At 41.6% G+C, this 24,063-nt stretch overlaps 3 protein-coding genes across 3 annotated transcripts in view; 1 reads left to right on the top strand and 2 right to left on the bottom strand.

Moving 5' to 3' along the window:
- The window catches only part of LOC134744491 (pyridoxal-dependent decarboxylase domain-containing protein 1), a 31,939-nt gene extending 29,983 nt beyond the window's left edge, over positions 1–1,956 (bottom strand). Inside the window, exons 1-2 of the mRNA XM_063678321.1 lie at positions 1,796–1,956; positions 1,354–1,727 (exon numbers count right to left, since the gene is read on the bottom strand). Of these exons, the coding sequence (XP_063534391.1) occupies positions 1,354–1,727; positions 1,796–1,867 (446 nt within the window). The 5' untranslated portion in view covers positions 1,868–1,956. The remainder of the gene's footprint in view (positions 1–1,353; positions 1,728–1,795) is intronic.
- Positions 1,957–2,041: 85 nt separating this feature from the next.
- LOC134744490 (NADH-ubiquinone oxidoreductase subunit 8-like) lies at positions 2,042–15,750 on the top strand. Its single transcript, XM_063678320.1, has 5 exons — positions 2,042–2,199; positions 2,504–2,709; positions 3,171–3,311; positions 3,992–4,090; positions 14,573–15,750. The coding sequence occupies exons 1-5, from the start codon at positions 2,163–2,165 to the stop codon at positions 14,732–14,734; spliced, it is 645 nt and encodes a 214-aa protein (XP_063534390.1). The 5' UTR covers positions 2,042–2,162; the 3' UTR covers positions 14,735–15,750.
- Positions 15,751–16,249: 499 nt separating this feature from the next.
- LOC134744489 (deoxynucleoside kinase-like) lies at positions 16,250–23,357 on the bottom strand. The gene is made up of 5 exons (XM_063678317.1): positions 23,006–23,357; positions 19,162–19,331; positions 18,512–18,648; positions 18,046–18,140; positions 16,250–17,004 (listed from the first exon to the last, which is right to left on the bottom strand). Exons 1-5 carry the CDS (start codon positions 23,147–23,149, stop codon positions 16,858–16,860), a joined length of 693 nt encoding a protein of 230 aa, XP_063534387.1. The 5' UTR covers positions 23,150–23,357; the 3' UTR covers positions 16,250–16,857.
- Between the last annotated feature and the right edge of the window lie 706 nt (positions 23,358–24,063).

Genomic DNA, 24,063 nt, shown 5'->3' with positions numbered 1-24,063 from the left:
CAAGGCAAGACCATCAAGTAATAGTAAAGAAGTTCAACAAGGGGAAGAAGAAAGAGAAGATAAGGGTTTTGGCACTATAAGAATCCCTCCACCGAGTCAGTGGGCAGAAATGATTGGTGTTAAAGGTCCAGAAGAGTGTGTAGTACTGGATTCGGATGATACAGTGCCTAGAAATGAACTTAACAGTAACAAGCGACCCCGGTCGAGTGAAAGCCCACCGTCCAACAGACCATCCTTGAAAAAGATAGCTCTCCAAGAATATGATAGTACAGACATTGAGTCTGGTAGTGGAGATGAGGAACATTATAGTGCAGATAGCCATTAGTTAGATAGTTACTCAATAATAACAAAAGACTATGAAAGCATGTTAGGGTATAAGTGAACAATATAGTTTAAGTGCATAAACAGTGTAGTGAAAAACTGACTATAGATATTGAATTCAAAATGTAGTGAAGTGTCATCTATCCAGAGGGAAAGGCATGTTATATATTGACATGTGGGTACATAGGAAGATCTGCGGGTACCCCCAGTTCGGTTCTAGCTAGCAAGCCAGCACACGTACGTAACACAGGGTTAGGGGGTATTGGTCATTTTCCCCTCGGGGACCAGCCGGCTTGGGGAATGTTGTTTTGGTTTGTTTGTTTGATAGTTCTGTATTAATATTTGGTTTTATTGATTGAGGCCGGGGTTTATTAGTTTTTTGACTGGGAGTGGAATGTGTGGGTGATTTTAGAACATTGAATCCCAGTAAGAGCAGTAGAAAGTGTTTGTTTCTTTTCTTTTATCTTTCAATATTGAATACTGCAACCCTTGGAGACGCTATACATGTCTGAGGATAATTTGGTAACAGTAGTAACATTTATGTTTTAATGTTTGTTTGTTTGTTTTTTAAACTATAGTTTTTTATTATGTAATTGAACATTTAGACACTTTATACATCTCTAAGTAATTATGTTATTTTTGAATTAATATTTGCAATTGTACATTGTACTTAATTGTTGATGATTTATTATGTAAATTGCATCTTGACATTGGCCTTGGCCTATTTGCTTCATAAATGTTTTAGTTTGAGTTTAAGGTTTATTTGTTTTTATGTATTTTAAGTACCTTTTTATACATTTCTATGAATTATTCAAGATGCTCACAAGGAACCTCCTCCAGGGCAACTCCAGGAGTGTTACATGTGTGTTGCCGACCCTTAAAAAACCTGAACACTCCTCTGTTGAAGACTAGTTACTGTCATTTAGTTGTAGCTTAGTTGTAGGTACTAAACACAATAACACAACACAAACCTTATTGAGTTTACCACGGTTGAGATTTGTATGAGTTGTCTCATGATATTTATTGATATACCTGAACATGTGCGCCATCCACCGCGACGTTTCGCTGGCGATGTGCGCTCCGAGCCTTGCGGCGTGCCCGCGCTCCAGCCGCCCGAACAGCGCCGAGATGCTGTGCGACAGGATCGCCGCCCGCGTCACAGCGTCCGTCGGCAGCAGCGGCGGCTCCGCGCTCTCGCAACTAGGGTCCGTCTTCAACACCAACTCCTCTAAAAGCTTCAAAATCTCATCCATAGAAGTCTCTTCCGGCTCGAAGAACCCGGCGCTGATTTTGCGCGGCTCCCTCCGTCTCTCGTCATCGCCGGCCTCGTGAGCATTCACTCCGGCTTCCAACCTCTCTACCACTTCTGAAACTTGAAATTCCAGCCCGCCGAAAGGAGCCCGGTCCTGTTAACAAGACGGAAATAAGAATTTTTCTTACAAAACCCAAAACCACTAGATAGTCGGAGTTTTACCGTCTCGGACGGCGCCTCGCTTTGAGGACTAGGTTTGTTAGATTCGGTATCTGCGACCGATGCATCTCCCATGCTGCGTGGCGAATTTTTCGCAGATTAACAACAGCTATCGCGATATCACCGAACATAAAAATTTGTAAACGTCACGTATTGTTTTGACGTGGGCTCAGGGCTACCGCTCACAGATAACAAAATGATTTTACTCAAGCAACGCAAAGATCACTTCAAATGGAAGATTTTAACAGTTGCTCAAATGATATCACATCAAATTTGACGTTATCGGTTTTTTGGACTCTATATTTTGAGTTTTGACAGCAGTTTGAAGTTTCACTCGTCAAAATTCATAATTTCTAAATAGGGCTAAGAAATGTCCTTAGCCAAAATATTTTCGGTATCTACGCGAGGTAATAACAGTGCTTGATTATATCTAATCACTATATTCTTCCCTGAAAGCACCTTTTCGTTATTTTGGCATTAATATAACGATTACGCAACTGTGTTGTTTATAACCTCTTCTGCGTATTTACTATCGAAAAATTCTAATAATATACCGAGATTGCGACGTCATTTCATCTATTATACACTACCTGCATTAGGCTTTTGAGCTTATCATTCCTATTTGGCTACCATTCTGTAATAAAACTAACTCATTGCTTGCCTTGTTAAGTAGACCAAGTATAGAGTATGAAGTGTGAGTATGTGTTGTAGTGCGCGCTTGCGGTGCGCTGAGCCGCGCGTACAGCGCGCCGGCGGGCAAGGCGGGCGAGTACCCGCTGCAGGAGAAGGGCTACATGTACGTTAACCCCGACCCGCAGGACATGTCGTTCAAGGTGCTGTCCGACAAAGCTGCACAGACCATGTTCTGGACGGAGCTGGCGAGGGGATTCGCAGTCACCTTGGCTCATATATTTAAGGTATATTATATTATACATATATTAGTTTAGTCTGTAGTATAATTTGTGCATGATAAGTGAAGCTTATTTGACTGATTAGCAACATGGCCTATTGTATACAAGTGTCCAAAAATATATATATTTATTTATTTAATCTTTATTGCACAAAAAAATACAAATGTACAAAAGGCTGACTTAATGCTACAAGGCATTCTCTACCTATATATATATTCTCTACCTATATTCTTAGGTATTCTATGTTGTATTGCTTCTATGACAAATGATATTATGAAATATATATACCCTCGATAAACTCTTTTAAAAACAAACTCGATGAACACTTTCGAAGCCTACAAAACACAAGTGGACATTGATGTGCACGTATCAGCTTTAAGCTGCCTGTGCATTTACACATAATAATAATAAAATATGATATGTTAAAAGTCACAGAGAAAAACTTAAAACATCAACAATGCTTCCAGGAACCAGCAACCATCAACTACCCATTTGAGAAGGGGCCTCTGTCCCCCCGGTTCAGAGGCGAGCATGCGCTGCGCCGCTACCCGTCCGGCGAAGAGCGCTGCATTGCCTGCAAGCTGTGCGAAGCTATCTGTCCTGCTCAGGTTAGTCCGCAAACAGCTGAGCATATTCGCTCCTTGTTTGATGAGGAGTGCTGCATCAATTAATTAATTTATAGTATAAATGCAATATTGCATACTAGGTTAGGTTAGGTTGGATTATGTTAATTTGCGAAATGAAATTTAGCCCAACTAAAAATATGGGAGAAATAGTTTGGGAACTGAAAGTGTGTCAAGTAATTTTCGCCGAAACATCAGTAAACCATTGCAGCTAGTACTTAAAATATTCACCCTTGTTCAGTTCTAGAAAAATTTTGCTAAATATTAAAATAACTTGTAAGTTATTTTAATATATAGCAAAATTTAACTTTAAATTTTACTTCATACACTTAAAATAACTGACAAATAAGAAGAAACAGAAAAGAGTAAAAACATAAATAAATAAAATATACATACTTGTATAATGGGGTTGGCAACTGTCAACACGTCGCATAGATGGTGCCATCATAGCTTGCCCCTTTTTCTATGAGATTTGGCTTAAAGGGCTGGCATCCGGGGCATAAAATTCCTTAAAAAAAAAACGACAATTCTAGAGATTGACAGGGCAAGCTATGCTGGCGCCATCTGCTAAATACTTCGACCGTCCAACCCCATTCTAAAAGAAAATGTAAAAATGTATGTGTCAGGAATAAATTTAAATTAGAAAGTTACACTTTGATGTGCAGGCGATCACCATCGAGGCGGAGGAGCGCGCGGACGGATCGCGGCGCACGACAAGATATGACATCGACATGACCAAGTGCATCTACTGTGGCTTCTGCCAGGTAAGTGGTAACACATCTACTTTAAACCTCATCTTTAATTTCATCATCATCATATACTTTAAAGTATAGCGTGTGACAGAGACAGCACGCCCACGCGTGTGTTAGAAAGAGATAGTACGCCTAATAGTGGGCGTTTTCCCAAGAGAGCCAATCGAGGTCGACCCCCGGCTCGCTTCTTAACAGACTAAGCCGCGGGTCAATTTATAGTAGTCGCGTGCGCGGCCATGTTTGAGTATCGCGCGGAAGGCAACAGCGCTGCGCGCGAGTTTAGTTTTGGTAGCCGGTACCTTGGTGTATAGACGTGTGCGCGTATCCGACCCTACGACCGATCACGAGTATCATAGCCTTGAATTGTAATAGTTTTAGTAATTTTAACGTATAGTGGACTGTATTGTATCATTAACCGTGTTCTTTAAGTATAATAAACTGTTTAACTTCAGTGCCGGTTATTATTATACCTACACCCGCTATATTCTGGCCGCCCAACGTTTTTGGGTCTGGAACGTTCGATCGCGCGTTCACCAAGAGTACCTACCGGCCGTGACTTGTCTAGAAAATGCCTCCAAAAAGTCGGCGTCGTGGTGGTAGACTCTCGTTGGGTTTACACGGGAGCACCGAGTCAGTCAACGAGAACATCACAATGAACCAGGAAACCCTGACGACGATGTTGACCACCTTGCAACAATCTCAAAACGAGTTTTGTCAGCAACTGCTTCGCGAGGTGAGGTCTTCAACTCCGTCACAGGCCGACGCCACGGCTGCTGCCATCGCTGCGGCTGCTACATTCGCTTCAGTTAATGGTAACTTTGCTCAATGTACGGCTCGTTACAGCGGCAGCAAAGAAGAGCATCTAGAAAGTTTCATTGATAACATTGAAAGTTACAAGTCATGCATGCATATTACGGACGAAAATGCTGTGCGCGGTCTGTCGCTGCTACTCACTAAGGATGCAGGAGTTTGGTGGCAAGGTGTAAAATCACAAGTAAGGACGTGGGAAGATGCGCTCGACAAGCTGCGAAGTGCTTTCGGCGAGCGCCGCCCTCCTTTTGTAATATACACAGAGCTTTTCTCTTTGGTTCAAGGTGAACAAAATACGGAGATATTTGTTTCAAAAGCCAGAGCATTGTTAGCTAAGTTGCCACCAGAAGACTTAAGCGAGCGAGTCCAAATAGATATGGTATTCGGGCTCTTAGACCGCCGCATACGTAAAAGGTTAAAAAGAGAAAACATAGATACGTTTGATACATTATTGAAACATTGTCAAAGTATTGAAGATTCACGCAAAGAGAATCATGTACCCGTTGCGGCAAAGAAGTCGAGCGATCGTCAAAGTACTACGGCAGCGAGCGTTTCGCCGAATCGCGCAAGGTCGCGCGCCAGCGGTGCGAGCGGCGTTGCTACGCAACGCGCCGCCGATGAAGTCAACGCTTCAACGTCGCGTGCGTCGTCGCCGCGTTCTTCCGATCAAGCTGACGTCAAACCTCGTCGTTTATATTGCGTTTACTGTCGTCGCGGCGGGCACAGTAAAGACAATTGTGAAAGGTTAGAGAAAAGTGATAAGTGCGTAGAAAATAAAGTCGTCGAGGAAGTTAATCAAGTTAAGTGTTACGGTTGCGGTGCCCCTAATGTTATTCGGTCTAAGTGTCCTAATTGTAACTCTAAATCGGGGCCGTCGTTTTATTCGCTCGACGTAGTATCCTGTCACGTCGACGACGCCGCTAACCCGCGCCAGGGCGGGTCGAGCGGACACGACTCGTCACAACATGCATCACCACCGCCGCCCGACGCCACGAAGGTGCGTGTACGGCATGGCGAAATTCCCGCCATACGGCTCAGCGAAGGTCCTGCGCGCGCTCACGAGTGTTCGCGAGAGAGCGATACTTACGCCGCCGGCGACGGTACAGCGGCGCGCGGAGCGGGCGATGCGCCCGTACCAGGGACAACCGCCGCCGCGCCGCCCGCTAACCCTTCGCCTGCGCACTGTGGAGGAGGTAACCCTACGCATGCCGTGGGTGATTTTAGTTACGTACAGGCTTTATTTTGTAATGATGAAAATCAAAGTTTGTTTTGTAATGACGATAGTCAAAGTCTGTCTTGTAATAATGTTAGTCAAACTTTATTTTGTAATGAAAATCAAGTTTGTGGTGATAAAATTGATGTTTGTCAGGTCAATGTCAAGGCTTCTCCCCGCCCTATTATGATTTTAAATATTCTTGGGGCGCGCGGCTCTGCGCTTGTTGATCCTGCGGCTAAGGCAAGTGTCGCCGGTCACACGTTATACGCTTTCCTGCGAAGTAAGGGACACCCGTTAGTGTCGTCAACAATGAGTGTTAGGTTGGCAGACGGTGTTAGTAGGAATATGACTGTACTAACCACGGAGGTGGAGGTGACTCTGAAACACAAGACTAGAAAAACTAGTTTTGTGGTTTTTCCTGATGCCGTCGGTAACGAATCTCTCTTAGGAATAGATTTCCTTAAGGATTTCGGTTTAATAGTTGATTTTCGTGATGATCTCTGGTATTTCGCTGAAAATACTAAGCAAAAGTATGAGTTACAGTTTGAAAGCGTGTCACCTCCCGCTCTGTGTGTTGCTGCTTTAGAGGTGCTTCGGGAGGACGAGGCCACGTTGCTCAACGCACAACAACGCGAGTTGCTTGCTCAGTTGCTCACTGAGAACAAGGACCTGTTTGAGCCAGGGGGAGGGCCAACTCCTTTTGCTGAGCACAGGATCGTCACGGGCGACCATGCGCCTATCGCGGTGCCGCCTTATCGTGTCACACCTGCCAAGAAGGAGGTGATGCAAGCGGAAATAGAGAAGATGCTGGCGGACGATATAATAGAGGAGTGCGAGTCACCATGGGGCTCCCCAGCCCTTTTGGTCCCCAAGGCTAATGGAAAGGTACGTTTTTGTGTGGACTATCGCAAGCTTAATGCTATTACCAAAACGGATTTTTATCCAATGCCTCTGATCGACGAGCTCGTACAGTCAACGAAGAGGAACTGTTACATGAGTACGCTCGATATGCGCAGTGGATTTTGGCAGGTGTCTGTTAGGCCGGAAGACCGCGATAAGACAGCTTTTGTCTCTCCTTTTGGTACGTACCGCTTTAAGCGTATGCCGTTCGGGTTGAAAAACGCGCCGTCCACCTTTCAGCGGCTTATAGACCGGCTCCGCTCAGGCTCTTCTCTCCAACACGTGACTTTGCTCGCGTATCAAGATGACTTGCTGGTCATTTCTGAAGGTTTCAACCAGCATCTTGCGGATCTTCGAGCAGTCTTTGAAAGGTTGCGTATGTTTGGTCTGCGCGCTAATCGTGAGAAGTGTGTCTTTGCACGTGAAAAGGTAAAATACCTTGGTCATATCATCTCGCAAGATGGTATTTCGCCAGATGATGACAAGGTCCGTGCTGTCTTGGACATGAAGGCCCCTTCGACACTGCGCCACTTGCGGACATTTTTGCAGACCTGCTCTTGGTTCCGTAAGTTTATCCCTAGTTTCTCTGCTGTTGCCGAGCCTTTGACCCGCCTGACAAAAAAGAACCAGGTATGGATGTGGGGTCCGGATAGTGATGGGTCGTTACCAGTAACTTACTCAAAAGTGGGAATATTCCCGGTAATGCTACCAGTAACATTACCCGGATCGGTAACATTGAGTAACTTTGAAAAAAATATTAGAATTGTATATGCTTTTTTCGTGTTAAATACTTAAGTAAATAATAATGCTATTATTTACAGTCATAAAACAGCCAAGGAATCTCTGAGAGAGTAAATTCCCAATGTTACCGGTAACATTCCCAATATTACCAGGTATTTTTCCAAAGTTACTGGGAACATTACTATCTGGAAATAATGATTAAAATAATGCCTAACTGTATAAAGTAAAAGAAAATATGTGTATAAATCAGTTTAATTATTAGAATAAACCAATCAACATCTAAATATAAAAAAGAAGAAATTGACTGACTGACTGCCTGACTGACATATCAACACACAACCCAAACCGCTGGTTCTAGAGATTCCAAATTTGGCACGTAGGTTTCTTATAAGGTCTAGGGGTGCACTAAGAAACGATTTTTCAAAATTCACCCCCCAAGGGGGTTAAATGGGGGTTCAAAGTTTGTATGGGGAAACAAGATTAGTTAGACTATTATATTCGAAACTTCACAGGAGTATTCCTAACGATAAATGAATAAACACGTGTTACAGGTTTTTTTTGCAAATTCCCCCCTGATAGGGGGAAATGTGGTGACAAAGTCTGAAAATCAACATGGGTATTGTTCCTATGGTTTATCGGGTCGCTAATTAGGAAAACAAGAACGATTTTAAAATCCAACGTGACGGACGTGAAAAACCATCTCCCCTGTTGGGGTGCAATGGGGTTGAAATGTCTAAATATCAATATGGGTGTCGTTTTTATGGTTTTTTGGGACGTTAATTACGAAAATCGCATCGATTTTGAAATTGAATAATGTGCTCATGAAAATTCTTGAAAGTACTCGTATTTGTGCCAAATTGCAATCCAAACGGTCCAGTAGTTTCGGAGCAAATCGGTTGTAACAGACGGACCGACAGACAGCCACACGTGATCCTATAAGGGTTCTAATTTTGTTTTTGAGGTATCCTAATAGATTACCCGCGTTATCCTAATAGATTTTTAAATTTGTATTTGGTGCCATCTCGATCGTCGTCAATCGGTACCTACTGTACCTAGGCGAGTGCGGGCGGCGCGGCGGGATGGACGGGGCGGGAGGAGTAAGTCATCGGGAAACTTGCTGCTTGAATGTACTCATTACGGATTTTGCTTCTTATAAGTTTAGGTTTCCATTCTAAGTAAAATGCAAAAAAACATCGTATACAAAACAGCTAGTTTTGTATAACGTTTCACGTGGTAACATTTCGATTTTATATTAATTAATCAAATTTGAAATTAGAGTAATAGTAGTAGAGTAAACGGATAATAAATAATGATCACAGTTTCATACAAAATACTAGCTTTTGCCCGCGACTTCGTCTGCGTGGAATTAGTAATTTGGGTAGCTTATTTTTAAACAATCAGCTAGATTTATTGTTTCCCCATACAAACTTTCACCCTTTTTTACTGCCTAAATTTTACCCGCTGAACATTCAGCTTGTGGTAGCCCCCTGGTGGGAGATCAGCAGCGTCTCCAGCAGAAACTTGGTCACCAGTCTTGTAGGCACCGAGTGACCCATGGGAAGTCACCTCCAGGTGTTCTACGTCTTGGAAAGTTCAACCTGATTACAGCAAACAGTATCTACTGCACGTTAAGCGTGTGGTAGCTCTGGTCAGACGCCTGCTTCATCTGGCAGACCTCCAGGTGTTCCAGGTCTTGGAGAACTTAACCTGCCTACAGCATACTCTACCAACTTCAGATTAAAGGAATTTTACCCTCATCAGGTACATCCAGCAGCACTCCAGGTGTTCCAGGTCTTGAGCTATCTCCATCATACACTACCAACGACACGTTGAGCGAGTGTTACCCCTGACCTTTTGTACCCAGCAGCACTCCAGGTGTTCCAGATCTTGAGCTTTTCCCATAATACACTACTAGCGGTACGTTGAGCGAGTATTACCCCTGATCCGTTGCACCCAGCAGCACTCCAGGTGTTCCAGGTCTTGAGCTTTCCTCATCATATACAACCATCGTCACGTTGAGCGAGTGTTACCCCTGACCCTTTGCTCCCAGTAGCACTCCACATTGTCTTGAGCTTTATCCATCGTATACTACCGGCAGCACGTTGAGCGATAGTTACCCCTGACCCGTTGCACCCAGGAGCACTCCAGGTGTTCCAGGTCTTGAGCTGCCTCCATCATACATTACCAGCGGCACTTTGAGTGAGTGTTAGAAGAGTGGAGAAGAGAACAGGATGACTTCGGGAATTAAGACTATCTATCTCCATATCAAATTTCATCTAAATCGGTTTTATTGGGTTCCATACCAATTTCCACTCCCCTTTTCACCCCCTTTAGGGTTGATTTTTATGGTAAAACCTATCCTATGTCCCTCACGCAAAATAGGCGCAATAGTAAGACGTCGAGTTGCGGAAACCAAGCTCGCGAATATCTATCCTATGTCCTTCCCCAGGACTCAAATTATCTCCATACCAAACCTTATCTAAATCGGTTCAGCGGTTATTGATTCCCCATACAAATGTCAACTCCCCTTTCCATCCCCTTAAGGAGTGTTCTAGGATAAAAAGTATCCTATGTCCTTTCCCGGTACCCGGTACTCACTATCTGTATACCAAATTTATAAAATTGATCCCATAGCTCTTATGTCAGCGAATTAAGAACTGTGGGACATATTTTTGAGTAAGTTGTACTAAAAAAATAAGTTTTGAACCTTATTTTATCTCATATAAGTCATCACTATCATCAGTTTCGTATGTTACCGGCTTTTGGGAATGTTACTGGTAACATTGGTAACTTACTAGTAACATTCCCAAATGGAAACTTACTGGTAGCGGGAATGTTACCGCTGCCCATCACTAGGTCCGGAACAGGTAAAAGCTTTTGAGGAGTTAAAAAAGCGATTGACTTCAGCTCCTGTCCTTATCCAGGCTGATTATCAGAGACCGTTCATTTTGAGGACAGACTCGAGCAACTACGCGCTCGGTGGCGTTTTGTTTCAAGGAGAAGGTAAAGATGAACGCCCCATCGAGTACGCCAGTCGTCTTCTCACGCCAGCTGAAAGAAACTACAGCACTACAGAACGCGAGGCTCTTGCGGTCGTGTGGGCCGTAGAGCGGTTCAGAGGATACATTGAAGGGCATCCTGTCGTTATAGGGAGCGACCACCAGCCATTAAAGTGGCTTCTTACCTTAAAGTCACCTTCAGGTAGGTTAGTTCGGTGGGCGTTAAAACTACAGGCCTTCAACATCCGGTTTGAGTACACTCCAGGGAAAGCGAATGTGGTCGCCGATACTCTCAGCCGTCCTGCCTGTGGAGAGAAAAGTAAGGATCAGTGTGGTATATGTGCGGTCGTCGTGGACTTACCTGCTCGCAGTCCTACAGACCTGCGTCGTACTCAGCTCGATGACCCGGATGTGGAAAAGATAATAGTAGAATTAGAAAGTACGTCAGACGATGCTGCTGTTGGAGCAAGGCGTTGGTCTGAAAGAGGATATTTTATGCAGCAAGGCGTCTTGTACAGGTACAATCCCGATGTTGATAGCGAAGAACCGCAGCTAGTGGTTCCTGTTTCGTTTCATCTTGACATCTTGAAGGAATGCCACGATTCTCCGTTGTCAGGGCACCAAGGGGTTGAGAGGACCTTTCACAAGATATCGCAACGCTTCTTCTTCCCAGGTATGCGTCGTATCATCGCTGAATACATAAAAAATTGTGTGTCTTGTCAGCGATACAAGGCGTCTAATGAGAAGCCCTCTGGTCTTCTCCAAACTCCTGTTCTTAGTCAACGCAACGAGGTCATAGCTATCGACCTGTTTGGTCCTTTACCAGAAGGAGGAAAAGGAGAGCGTTGGATTTTCTTAGTGGAAGATACCGCCACACGGTGGGTGGAGCTTTATGCGCTGAAAGAAGCTACGTCCGAAGCTTGCGCGCGTACTCTTGTAGAAGAGTACTTTCTCAGGTACGGTTTCCCTCGCAGGATAGTCTCAGACAATGGTGTACAGTTTGTGGGAGCCGTTATGCAACAATGCATGTACATCCTCGGAGTCAAACAGAGCCTCCTCCCGCTGTACCATCCTGAAGCGAATCCCGCCGAGCGCAAAAATCGCGATTTGAAAACTCAGCTTGGGCAGCTGGTTGGAAACGACCACACAACGTGGCCAACGAAGCTGGGTGTGATCCGGTTTGCCATGAATAGTGCCGTGTGTCAAGCGACTGGTGCTACTCCGGCGTACCTCATGTTTGCACGGCAGATGAGGTCTCCTATAGAGGTTAGTTATGACTTGAGAGCCGTCCTTGATAAGGAAAACTTTGTTCCTCAGATTACGCCATATCTTCGCTCGTTTATTAGTTCTCTGTCGGCAGTTCGAGATCGGGTAGAAGCTCAGCAGGATAGGCGTAAGGAACATGCTGACAAGTCTCGTCAGCCAGGTGATGTATTTGACGTCGGGGACAGTGTCCTCATCAAGTCACACGTTCTTAGCAATGCATCAAAGAACGTCTCGGCCAAGTTTGTGCCGAAAAGAGATGGCCCTTACCTCGTTGTTAAGAAGGTTAGTCCGACAACTTACCTGGTTGCTGATCCTAACTCACCCGGTGAGGTTCTGGGAAAGTATCACTCCTCTCAGCTCGTTCGTTTTAATAGTAGAGATGATGTGCTTCCTTCTCCCGTAGTGCCTAAACGAAATAGAGGTCGTCCACGTAACCGAGACCAGAGTGTTGTGCGAGTCCATGGACGTGGGCGTCTTCATGAACTCGAGGGGGAGTCTATAGCGTGTGACAGAGACAGCACGCCCACGCGTGTGTTAGAAAGAGATAGTACGCCTAATAGTGGGCGTTTTCCCAAGAGAGCCAATCGAGGTCGACCCCCGGCTCGCTTCTTAACAGACTAAGCCGCGGGTCAATTTATAGTAGTCGCGTGCGCGGCCATGTTTGAGTATCGCGCGGAAGGCAACAGCGCTGCGCGCGAGTTTAGTTTTGGTAGCCGGTACCTTGGTGTATAGACGTGTGCGCGTATCCGACCCTACGACCGATCACGAGTATCATAGCCTTGAATTGTAATAGTTTTAGTAATTTTAACGTATAGTGGACTGTATTGTATCATTAACCGTGTTCTTTAAGTATAATAAACTGTTTAACTTCAGTGCCGGTTATTATTATACCTACACCCGCTATAAAAGTAAGTTTCTTGTCGGTGGAGCAATTTCCATGTTTCGCGGTTCTCTGCCTTCTCTTTGACAGCCTGATACGACACGACGTTGAGTTTTTCCTTTATTTGATGCATGTACACCCTCCTTGGTCTTCCCTCCTTCCTCTTTGCTTTAACTTTCCCTTCTATGATGTTTTTGATAAAATCGTCGTGTCGTATCAGGTGCCCAAGCATCTTTCCTCTTCTATTACAATTACAATTATTTGTTTAATTCGAATCATCTATAGTTCTTAACAAACTCCTCTTTTCTCCTACTATACATAAAACCTCTTCGTTGGTTTTATTTTCAGTTTAACTCATCTTTGCCATTCGTCGCCAGCACCACATCTCAAAAGCCTCCAGCCTCTTCCTATCACGTTGCCTCATTGTCCACGTTTCGCTATCTTTAATTTAATTTTTTGAATTTTTTACTTGGCACTGATTCATATCAAGGGTCGGTTTTAGCTAATAAGCAGCTGAAAATAAATCTTCTCTTACTATCAGGGGTTCCAAGTTTCAGCCTGACATTATTTATCTTAAAAGAGTTAATAGCATGAAATAACTAGTACTTAAACAAGCTAATAATTATTTTACTAATCTCTGCGAGCTGCAAGTCTCTGCGAGTCTTGAAAAAACAAGTGAAAACTAAATGGACCAAAAAAAATCCATATAATTAAAGCTCTGGTTTCTATTCCTGGAAAAGACTTACTCGAAAAAACCCAAGACAGGGATGAGTGGAGAAAAAGTGAGGAGGCTTTCACCCAGCAGATGGGATCTGCAGTTAGCCCCAAAACAAAGTTAAAGAAAAAACAAAAATAATAATAAACAAACTGTAGAACAAATGAAGCTTTAATGATAATAAAAAAAAAGCTCTGGTTTCCTAGGATAGCGGGGCCGCCATATAGCGGCCGTCTTCATACAAAATACTACTCATCCATATTTAGCCTTATTAGGCTGAGAACGCACTGTAATTATTTTCTTGTAGTTTCAGTTTAATTTGTTGCGGTTTCAGTCTTTTAAGCGAGTGCGCTTATAAAGAATGTCGTACGTTACATTTTTTGCGGTTGCGGAACCGCTTTTGAAAAACCGCAGTGCGTTCTAAGCGTTATTTTGTATGGAGACGGACGGCACCGTTATCCTAGGAAAACAGAGCTTAATGAATATCGAACGCTAACATAATTTCACGAAAATCGGTTGAGAAATGCGTATTGTAGAGGAAAACAGCCAGATAGACATACAAGAGCATTTTTGTCAAAGCTGAAACGGACACTCGCACTTGACGCTCGCTCAACACTCAATACCTATAAGGAACAGAAATATAACCGATATACTTATATTGATCGGGATATAGACCGTGATTACCTTTTGTATTGTTTATGAGCTCCCGATATTTCGACGCAGTTACATGTATCATGTTCACGGGTGACTGAAGATAGCGGGTGGGTGTCAAAGTTGTGTAGACAGCGCTCTGTCTACCCTCATTCTTGCGCGTCGGCTGCGTTCGCTTTCAACGTTACCATCGGTCTATATCCGGGTCAATATAAGTCTAGTGAAACTAACCGTGAATCATTCAAAACTGTTATAACCGATATACATTTAATGAGAGTAATAATGAGCATTTGTTTATTTGTCTGTGTCCGTGCAGGAGGCGTGTCCGGTGGACGCCATCGTGGAGGGGCCCAACTTCGAGTTCTCGACGGAGACGCACGAGGAGCTGCTCTACAACAAGGAGAAGCTGCTGCTCAACGGTGACCGCTGGGAGAGCGAGATCGCCACCAACATCCGCGCCGACCATCTCTACCGCTAACCTCAGCGGAGTCTTACTCTAGTAGCTTTATGGTCTGTTTTGCACTGAGCTCGGAGATCCTCAGAGGATATTCTTCCCTTTCCGACGAGTGAACCTATTACCTGGCATTTAGATTAATGTTCTATCGGAGGAACGGTTCCTACACTAGTGGCTCTGTCAGCTGTAGACCTTGCGTAACTTAAAACTCAATAAATTATTCAAAAACTCAATCGACAAAAAAAATATATATTTAATCATCGATCCTGCTCAGAAAATTTCACGTGAATCGGTTGAGAATTGCGACCTGTAGAGGAGCATAATATATCCAGAAATAAGAAAGCATTTTTGCCTAAGCTAAAACGGAGACCTTCGCTAATGCTCAGTCGGTAATATATATGGTGGTGATATCAGTCTTTCTCGTATTAAAAAAATGTTTAATTTCCTCTGACCTGTGATTGGTCAAGATATCACTAGATCTATAACAATTGAGCGATGGTACCATGGCCCGCCCTGCTAACTGTACATTTGTGAACCTTATGTCGATCGCCGACAAATTTAATATATACGCTAGATGACGCAAATACCACGATTTGTATTGAAACCAAGCGTGCCAACTTTTTCATACAAAATTTACGCATAATATAATTTCTGTGATAGGAAATAAGTTCTTGCTTTTGCGTGCTCGCAGTTTTTGGACTGTTGCAGTTCATTATCATGAAACGAAGCATTTTTTAAGTTTTCACGGACGTCCAGCTGCAACGACTGACGCGCGTGGACTGTAAAGAGCGACGGTCAACCTCGACGCTCGGTCGGGGTTCGGACCCGCGAAGTAGATGCATTTGCGTCTTCTATGGTATATTTATTTCTGTCCTTATGCCTTTCGTAATAAGGTTTACCGATGGACAGTCAGGAGTTTTTCTGTGTACTAATATGAAATATTGTGATGGCATGTAAATAGTTGGGCTCAGAGCAAAATAGCTCTTAAATATAGAAATATTAAGTTATTCTTTTGTGATAATAAATCAATATATCAGTTATTACCGTTCTTTTACTGAAATTATTTTTGTAAATCTTGTATTTTCGTATTGTGTCTCATACAATACACCTTCCTTCGGACGTAGGATATAATAAGGATAAAAAATATTTTGATGAAAATAATTTATTTTGTCACTTGATTTAATAAAATTTAATTGACATAAAACGTATTGAGGTAATCGTTCGTTAGTTATAAATACAAGCGTCAATCATTTGCAAGCTCAAAATCTTCAAATGTTACTATTATAAGCATAAATGCAACTTAAAACAGCATTATAAAAAGACAGCTTGCAAGGTTGTTTGTCAACAATAAGGCAATATTATTCTCAGTCAATCGATTAAAATTCTTATAAATTAATAAAATAAGCAGTAACATTATATTTGAACTGGGTATTTTGGCCCTTTCATAAGTATTTTTAATGTTCTGAACATATGATCATTTTGGTGTCGATTGGTATGTCACAGGTCACACAGGTGTTTTTATTTGGCATTTATAGGTATAAATTCTAACAATAATGCGTGTCTTGAACTTGACAGCTAATGCAGACGATGGCGCTACACGAGATATAAAAAATGAGACAATTCTGTAAGTTACCTACCACAAGCAAAGCGCCATCCACAGAACTTCTTGTTCATCTGCGTTTTCATCAGATGTGCGAGAATACGTAGAGAGAGATAAGATAAGATGCGTAGTAGTTAAGAATAAGAACCGCTAGAACCGCGCTCTTAAATTAAATGATTCTATTGGTTTATTAAATATATTAAACCGGGTCACTTACGTTTATACAGTCGATGATCGCTCGACACGTTTCGCTCCATAACGAGGAGCGGCGGGCGCAGCATGGTTCCATTTTTATCGCCTGTCACTATGCCCTTCACTTTCGCAATACTCGTTAGAACGTGACAGGCATGGTGACGAGCGATAAAAATTCGACCGTGCTGCGCCCGCTGGACTGTACAAACGTGAGTGACCCGGTTTAATATATTTAATATGTCAGGGCCTCACGGAAGTTTTGTTATTAAAACAGATTCTATTGGTTATTAAGAAACACGTCGCTACGTATCCTCGTACATTTCTGGTGGAACTGGAAACTCTGAAGTTTCCGGTGTCAGTTGGTGTGGTTCCCTCCTGTGATCTTGTAGGAGTAGCGCTCGAGGTCCTCCACGACCTGCTGGAGGTCGCGGTCCGCGTCCACCGTCAGCACCTCGCAACCCACACACCCCGAGCTCAACCAGCTCTCGTACGAGTCGTGCACCTGTGGGTATACGTACGAGTATGTCAGCTTATATTCATCTAATCTGATAAAGGCGCTACAAATAATCAGTTCTATATAAGCTTTGAATGTAAGCTCCTGAGACAGATCTATGCCAGGAGGCCTAGCACAGAAGCGGCGCGAGAGTATCTCGCGCGTAATCTTCCTCCGTTTACTTGCCCAAAAATATTAAATTAATTTTTCTGCGATTTTTTTTTATTGTGATTGACATTTCGATATACAAATTATAGGCTGGCTACGTCTCATCCATACTTAATTACGGCCTTATTCTATGGGGTAACTCTGTTGATGTCGAAAGGGTATTCAAACTCCAAAAGAAATGCGTGCGTGCTATAGCAAATGCTCATATACGGACTAGTTGCAAACCACTTTTTAAACAGATGAACGTATTACCTCTAGCTTGTATGTATATACTAAAAATCTGTAATTTTTCAAAGAAATACCCAAAATATTTCCAAAAGCGTACAGACATGTGTTCACTTAACCCAAGAACACAATACAAAGATATCTTACATCAGCCACGATGTATGACAGATATATACAGAAAAAGTGCTTATAACATGAGTATAAAAATCTATAATAATTTCCCTGTTCAAATAAAATCACTTGAAGGCAATAAGTTTAACACAACTCTTAAGGAAATGGCTTCTTGATCACTGCTTCTACAACATTAGTGATTATATTGCCTATAAAGAGTAAAATGATGATTTCACTAATTGTACATAATGTTTAATTTACTGTTGTTCGTTCTTTATATTTTTAGCCTAATGTATTATCTTTAAAGTTAAATTAAAATAATGTACGCTTGAAAAATTTCTGTACCTTATAGTTTTTTATTTGCATGGTTTAATTCATTATTAACGATGTGTAAATTTGCATGCTGTTTAAACAGCTGAAGAAGCTGAAACGATTGTATGTAATGTACATTTAACCTAAGACAATTATTGTACCCTTTTTCTGCAAATAAAATTATTTCTATTTCTATTTCTATTTCTAGGTTGACTGTACATTGTATTTAGTTACCTCTTGTAAGTATTCGAGGGGTACTTGGGCCTCCTCTGCGCGCGCGCGCTTCAGCATGCGCTCGTATACTACTTGCGGCGTCGTGCGCAGGTACACTGAAATTATACGTTTTGGTACTAATAAAATGCTATCAAAACAATTTCCAAGCGCCCCATTTCAAAAACACAGGTTTTTGGGTTTTGTTATTTGCAAAAATTTTACTACTTTTTCTCACAATTCTGATTAGTGAGTCTTTTATTTTTCCAATACCGCGTCGGTGGCAAACAAGCATACGGTCCACCTGATGGTAAACGGTCACTGTAGCCTATGGACTCCTGCAATTCCAGGAGTGTTACATGCGCGTTATCTACTCTTTGAAAACCTGTACACTCCTCATGAGGTCCGGGCTCTAATTCTGGTTCTTGGTCTACGAAGCAGTGCCAGCAGTCCTGTACTGACCTACATACAACGAGTAATATAAACTCACCTATAAGGTCCAGGCTGATGTCGAGATTCTTCTCTGTGTAATCAAACCAGGTCATCAGGACTTGGTACTCCGCGTCTTCCAGGTAATTCTGTTTTTTTGCGTTCTCTACGAAGCAGTGCCGGCTGTTCTGTACTGACCTGCATCAAGTAATATACCTAATGTAAAACATATATATAAAGCATAGAAATAAAATTAATCAAAATTATTCTTATTTTTTATTATTCAATGAGCCGGTTTAATTCCAGTAATGATTAACAATATGTATGATGCAGGAACAGCAGAAACAAGAAGTATTATATTGATCAATCCTAAAAGCTTAATAAAATTACTTAAATCCATTAGGCCAGAAGTCTCAAAATGATGGTCTTGCTTGAAACTGGGTCAGAGTATAGCACAGACCACGGTTTTCTGTGGAGTATAGCAAAAGGGGCCCGATGTTAGGACTTAGAAAAATGACAGGCAAAAAAATTTTTTTTGCATTTTTGTTACTTTTTTTTATACTTTGAAGAAAACAATAAAATAAGCATCTTAGGCATACAATTGCAGTACAAATTACATTCATGACAATTTATAAGAATCTATATTGTGATCATCGAAAATAAATTCCAAATAATAACATCATTGCAAGAAAAAGTGCATAACTTTTTTACCTCTCAAACATCTTGACAGTGATCCCGGGGTGAGAGGGTGGGCTGATCTGTATCTTGAGACGGCTCAAGTGCACATAGTGTTGGAATGGGAAGGTCCATTTGTGCACATTCCCATACAGAAGTCCCAAAAGGTTATGCCCACCAACATTCCTCCATTCATCCAAGGGTTCCTGCAGACCAAATAAGTGTTAGTTTTCAAACCAGTGTTTTGTGGGTACCCAAAGTCAAAGGTGCAGTTGACATTAACTTTAAGACCCTTAGGTACTGCTAAATCTAATTTAATCTAATTCAAACTACAGTTACAAAATATAGAATGGACAACTCTCCTCAAAGAAAACAAAAACATACAATTAAACTACAAAATATTCGACACCACTTTAAGAAACATTCTCGATACTTGCATACCAGTTACAGAAATTCGAATTAAAACTAAAGTTAGGAAAAAATGGCTTACAAAGGGCATTAAAACCTCGTGCAAAAATAAAAGGCTATTACAAATACTAGTTAGATACTCAAAAGATCCTATTCTAATTAAACATTACCAAATATACAATAAAGTTTTAAAACGTATCATAAGGCAATCAAAAAAACATGCTTACATAAGGGATATAAATAAAGCAGAAAATGTAACAAAATGTATGTGGAATGTTATAAAAGAACGCACTAATAAAAACAATAAACCGACCAAACATAATATTGAGCTAACGATCCACAATAATCTTACGACGACGGACTCTTATCAGGTAGCAAACCACTTCAATGCATTTTTTGCATCGGTCGGCGCCCCCGCCGGGGGAGTCCCCCCGCGCGGATTACCTGTTCTTGACCCGGTGGCCAACTCATTCTTTCTAAGACCAGCTGAACCGAGAGAGGTAAACAAAATAATAAAATCTTTAAAAAATAAATATAGTTACGGCAACGACGAGTTACCGCCTGCACTTATTAGGAAATGTGCTAATGAGCTAACAATACCATACTACATTCTTATTAACCAATCTTTTTCGGAAGGAACCTACCCAGATATTTTAAAAACGTCAATTATCAAACCCATCTTTAAAAAGGGTGACAAAACGGAGACAAATAACTACCGCCCTATTTCACTCCTACCAACATCAGCAAAAATATTTGACATGGCAATGTGTGATCGATTATACTCATTTTGCGAGAAATATAACATTTTTCACGAATCCCAAAATGGCTTCAGAAAAAATAGATCCACCATCTTAGCTACATACAAATACATGCAGGAAATATCAAACATACTAAACAATAAAAAATACGCAATAGGTATTCTACTCGATATGTCCAAAGCCTACGATAGGGTACAATATCACATACTCTTGGACAAATTATATGGAATAGGTGTCAGAGGCGAGGCACACAAATGGTTCTCATCGTATCTGCAAAACCGCGTACAATACGTCGAAATTCAACATATGGACAAAATATCCGGAAATATTCATAAAATTAAATCCGACTCACTGCCAATGATAAGCTCAATACCACAAGGTGGCGCCCTCTCGTGTCTATTATTCTTGATATACATCAATGACCTGCCTAAAATCCTAAATGAAACGTGTGTAATGTTTGCAGATGACATCTCTATTATTACTTCTTGTAATGACAATGAAAACCTATGCACTGACCTAAATAACATACTCACAAAACTCACACAGTGGCTAAAACAACACAATCTAGAAATAAACTTCACAAAAACAAAGATAATGCAATTTAGGCCCCGACAAAAAGACCCCTTGAAAATAGAATATTCATTTATGGGAACCCAAATCGAGTGTGTCGATACTTTCACGCTCCTCGGACTAGACATCGACTCGCATCTGAATTGGAAGGCACATGTGACAAAAATTAAAAACACTGTCAAAATTCATATACGCCTTAAGAGAATTAAAGAAATGCACCGACCTAAGAACAGCTCTCAATGCTTATTACGCATATGCCTTCTCGTGGTTAAAATACGGTATTATACATTGGGGTGATGCTACAAATATTGAAGATTTATTCATCCTTCAAAAAAAATGCGTACGTATTCTAGGCAACATCAAAAGCCCAGAGAGTTGTAAGCCGCTCTTTGTAAACCACAAACTACTGACCTTAACATCAATCTATATTCTCGAAATATGCAAATTCGTTCGGAAATATCCCCACTTATTCACAAAAGTCTATGAACAACCACGACGATACCCCGCGAGATACAAAAATAATTTGGCAATTACAACAAAAATTAATTTAAAATTGTACCAAGCAAGCCCAAACATGATGGCTATTAAGATCTATAACAAGCTCTCAGATAAAATAAAGAACGAAACATCTGGAAAAAAATTCATAGATAAACTCAAACAATTTCTAATAAATAAAAACTACTATAGCCTTCAAGAATTTATTGATGATATCGAAGAAACATAACAAATAAAAATCGTCGGTCTGCCTCTATTCACACTATTCACAGCAATGTAATGCGCATAATAAATTCCAGTAATACATTATATTATTATTTTAGCCAAGTATGTAGTAATGTTATGAATAAGACACTGATGAAATTAGGATTTTACATTGCAATTTGACATTTTTTTTCTACCATTAGCCTACTTATTATTATACGACATCAATAAATTGAAATAATAACTATTAATAATAAACTGACAAATCAATTCAATTAATCATTTACCAATATAATTATTTTTGACGATATATTCTTAGATTTAGTTTTAAGATTTGCGGTCATTTATTTTATTTTAACTTAAATTGATTACTAATAAGTAAATGTAATTAGCCTAGAATAATATTACTATTGTGTGCCCTTACAGGGTGTCATGATCTGATTTTATATTATGTAACACCTATTATGTACATGACAATACAATAAATAAATGATAAATGATAACTTTTTCTCAAAATGAGGGGTGAACCTGCAGAGAAGGCAGGCTTCTATTTTTCACTGAAGATGGTATTCTAAGCCCGTTCATTCAGTAATCTGAGGTATTAAAGCAAGTTATTAACACGGGTACATTCATCGATCCAGGGACCCTCCGAATAGCCATCGGTCTCCGAGTTGGGGCTGATGTTTGTGTGGACCACAGCTGCGTCTCTTGTGGGGCTAACGTTGATCGCCTAGGCCACCATGGACTTGCCTGCTCTTCGGGCGCCGGCCGCCTATCTCGTCATGCGGCACTCAACGACATCATAAGAAGGGCGCTCGTCAGCGCCGGCGTCCCCGCTGCTCTGGAGCCCCAGATCGCGCGGGACGATGGCAAGCGCCCCGACGGGATGTCGTTGATCCCATGGAGGATGGGCCGTGCACTGGTGTGGGACGCTGCCTGCGCCGATACGCTGGCAGCGTCCTACATTTCATCAACCAGCAGAAATGCCGCGGCGGCGGCCGACGCCCGAGAGCGCTTTAAAGCAAATAAATATGGCTGTCTCGGCGCCAACTACGAATTCGTAGCTTTTGGTGTCGAGACTCTCGGTCCATGGGGCAGGGGTGCACGCGGGCTCCACAAGGAGCTCGGAAAGCGGTTGAGGGAGGCAACGGGGGACCCTCGCGCGGGCAGCTTTCTCGCGCAAAGGCTTGCTATCGCGATACAGCGCGGGAATGCTGCCTGCGTGATGGGCACTTTGCCAAGAGGTCAGGGTTTGTTATAGGGATTTTTTTTTTTTTTTAGGTAGGTTTAGTTTTAATCGTTTTATTTTATAAGTAGTCTTAATTTTATTTTTTTACTTAGTATTTATAATAGACCATTTGTGTTGTAGATCTGTACAGATGAGACCTCTCATGTCGCAGAGAAATATGATCTTAATGCTTATGAAAATTACTTAAGTATCTCACCGGATGTGCCTCAACGTTGCTATATTTCTGGAAGAACTTAATACAAGTCGACTTCCCCGAGCCAATGTTGCCTTCGATGGACACTCTGAAGGGCCGAGAGCCCGCCAAACGAGCAGCGGAGCCCACTGATTTCATTTGAGACATTATGTTTTGAATTAGTTGTAAAGTCGGCTTTTTTGAACTTGGATAACAGATATATTCAACTATGTAACCTGTGGTATTTGAGTATGTGCTACGTGTCACGAAACTCACGAAGCAAAGGTCACAATAGATTGCATCTAAGGCGCCAAAATAGAAAATATCACAATAATATGAGAGAAACGGCGGCAAATCTCGCGCTGCAATGCAACTGCATAGTCTACATACAATACACAACTGTCAATGTCAAAATGGCAGATTGTTTGAGCTCCCGATAAAAACGCGTGATATATTTAATTTAATAAATGGCTGGTAAAGTTTGTCAAAGGACTTTCTCATTTCAAATATAGACACAGAGAATCATACTATCTTTGTCTTACACTAGTACTAGCACCTAAAAGAAAAGGATGAGTATAGTTTTTTTTGTTCTTATTTACTGTCAATTTTAGTTGAGGTTTGACAAACTATATTTAACTGAGTATTATATAAAGTTTGTCAAGGGACTGTCTTTTCAAACATAGATAGAGATAATCATACTATCTTTGTCTTACACTAGTACTAGCACTGCACCCAAAAGAAAAGGGTGAGTTTAGTTTTTTTGTTCCCATTTACTGACAAGATTTTCTTGACCAGCTATAATATATATTCCTTGCTGATGACCAGATATATAGTTGGTCAAACCAAATTGTCAGTAAAAAACCGGCCAAGCCCGAGTCGGACTTGCGTTCCAAGGGTTCCGTACATTACACAATTTAAACAACGTATTTTTTATGCGAAATGTCTTTAAAGCCCGCGTAGGGGTCGGATCAAAAATAAGTAATTAGTCCGACTCACGCTTGACTGCACATTTCTAATAGGTTTTCCTGTAATATATAGGTAAAGATCTATTTACCCGACTGCCAAAGAAGGCGCTAAGGATT

The sequence above is a fragment of the Cydia strobilella genome, chromosome 9 (genome assembly GCF_947568885.1).
Source record: "Cydia strobilella chromosome 9, ilCydStro3.1, whole genome shotgun sequence".
NCBI classification, from domain to species: Eukaryota; Metazoa; Arthropoda; class Insecta; order Lepidoptera; family Tortricidae; genus Cydia; species Cydia strobilella.
Note: the sequence above shows the minus strand (reverse complement) of the source record. Positions and strands in the feature narration are given on the sequence as shown.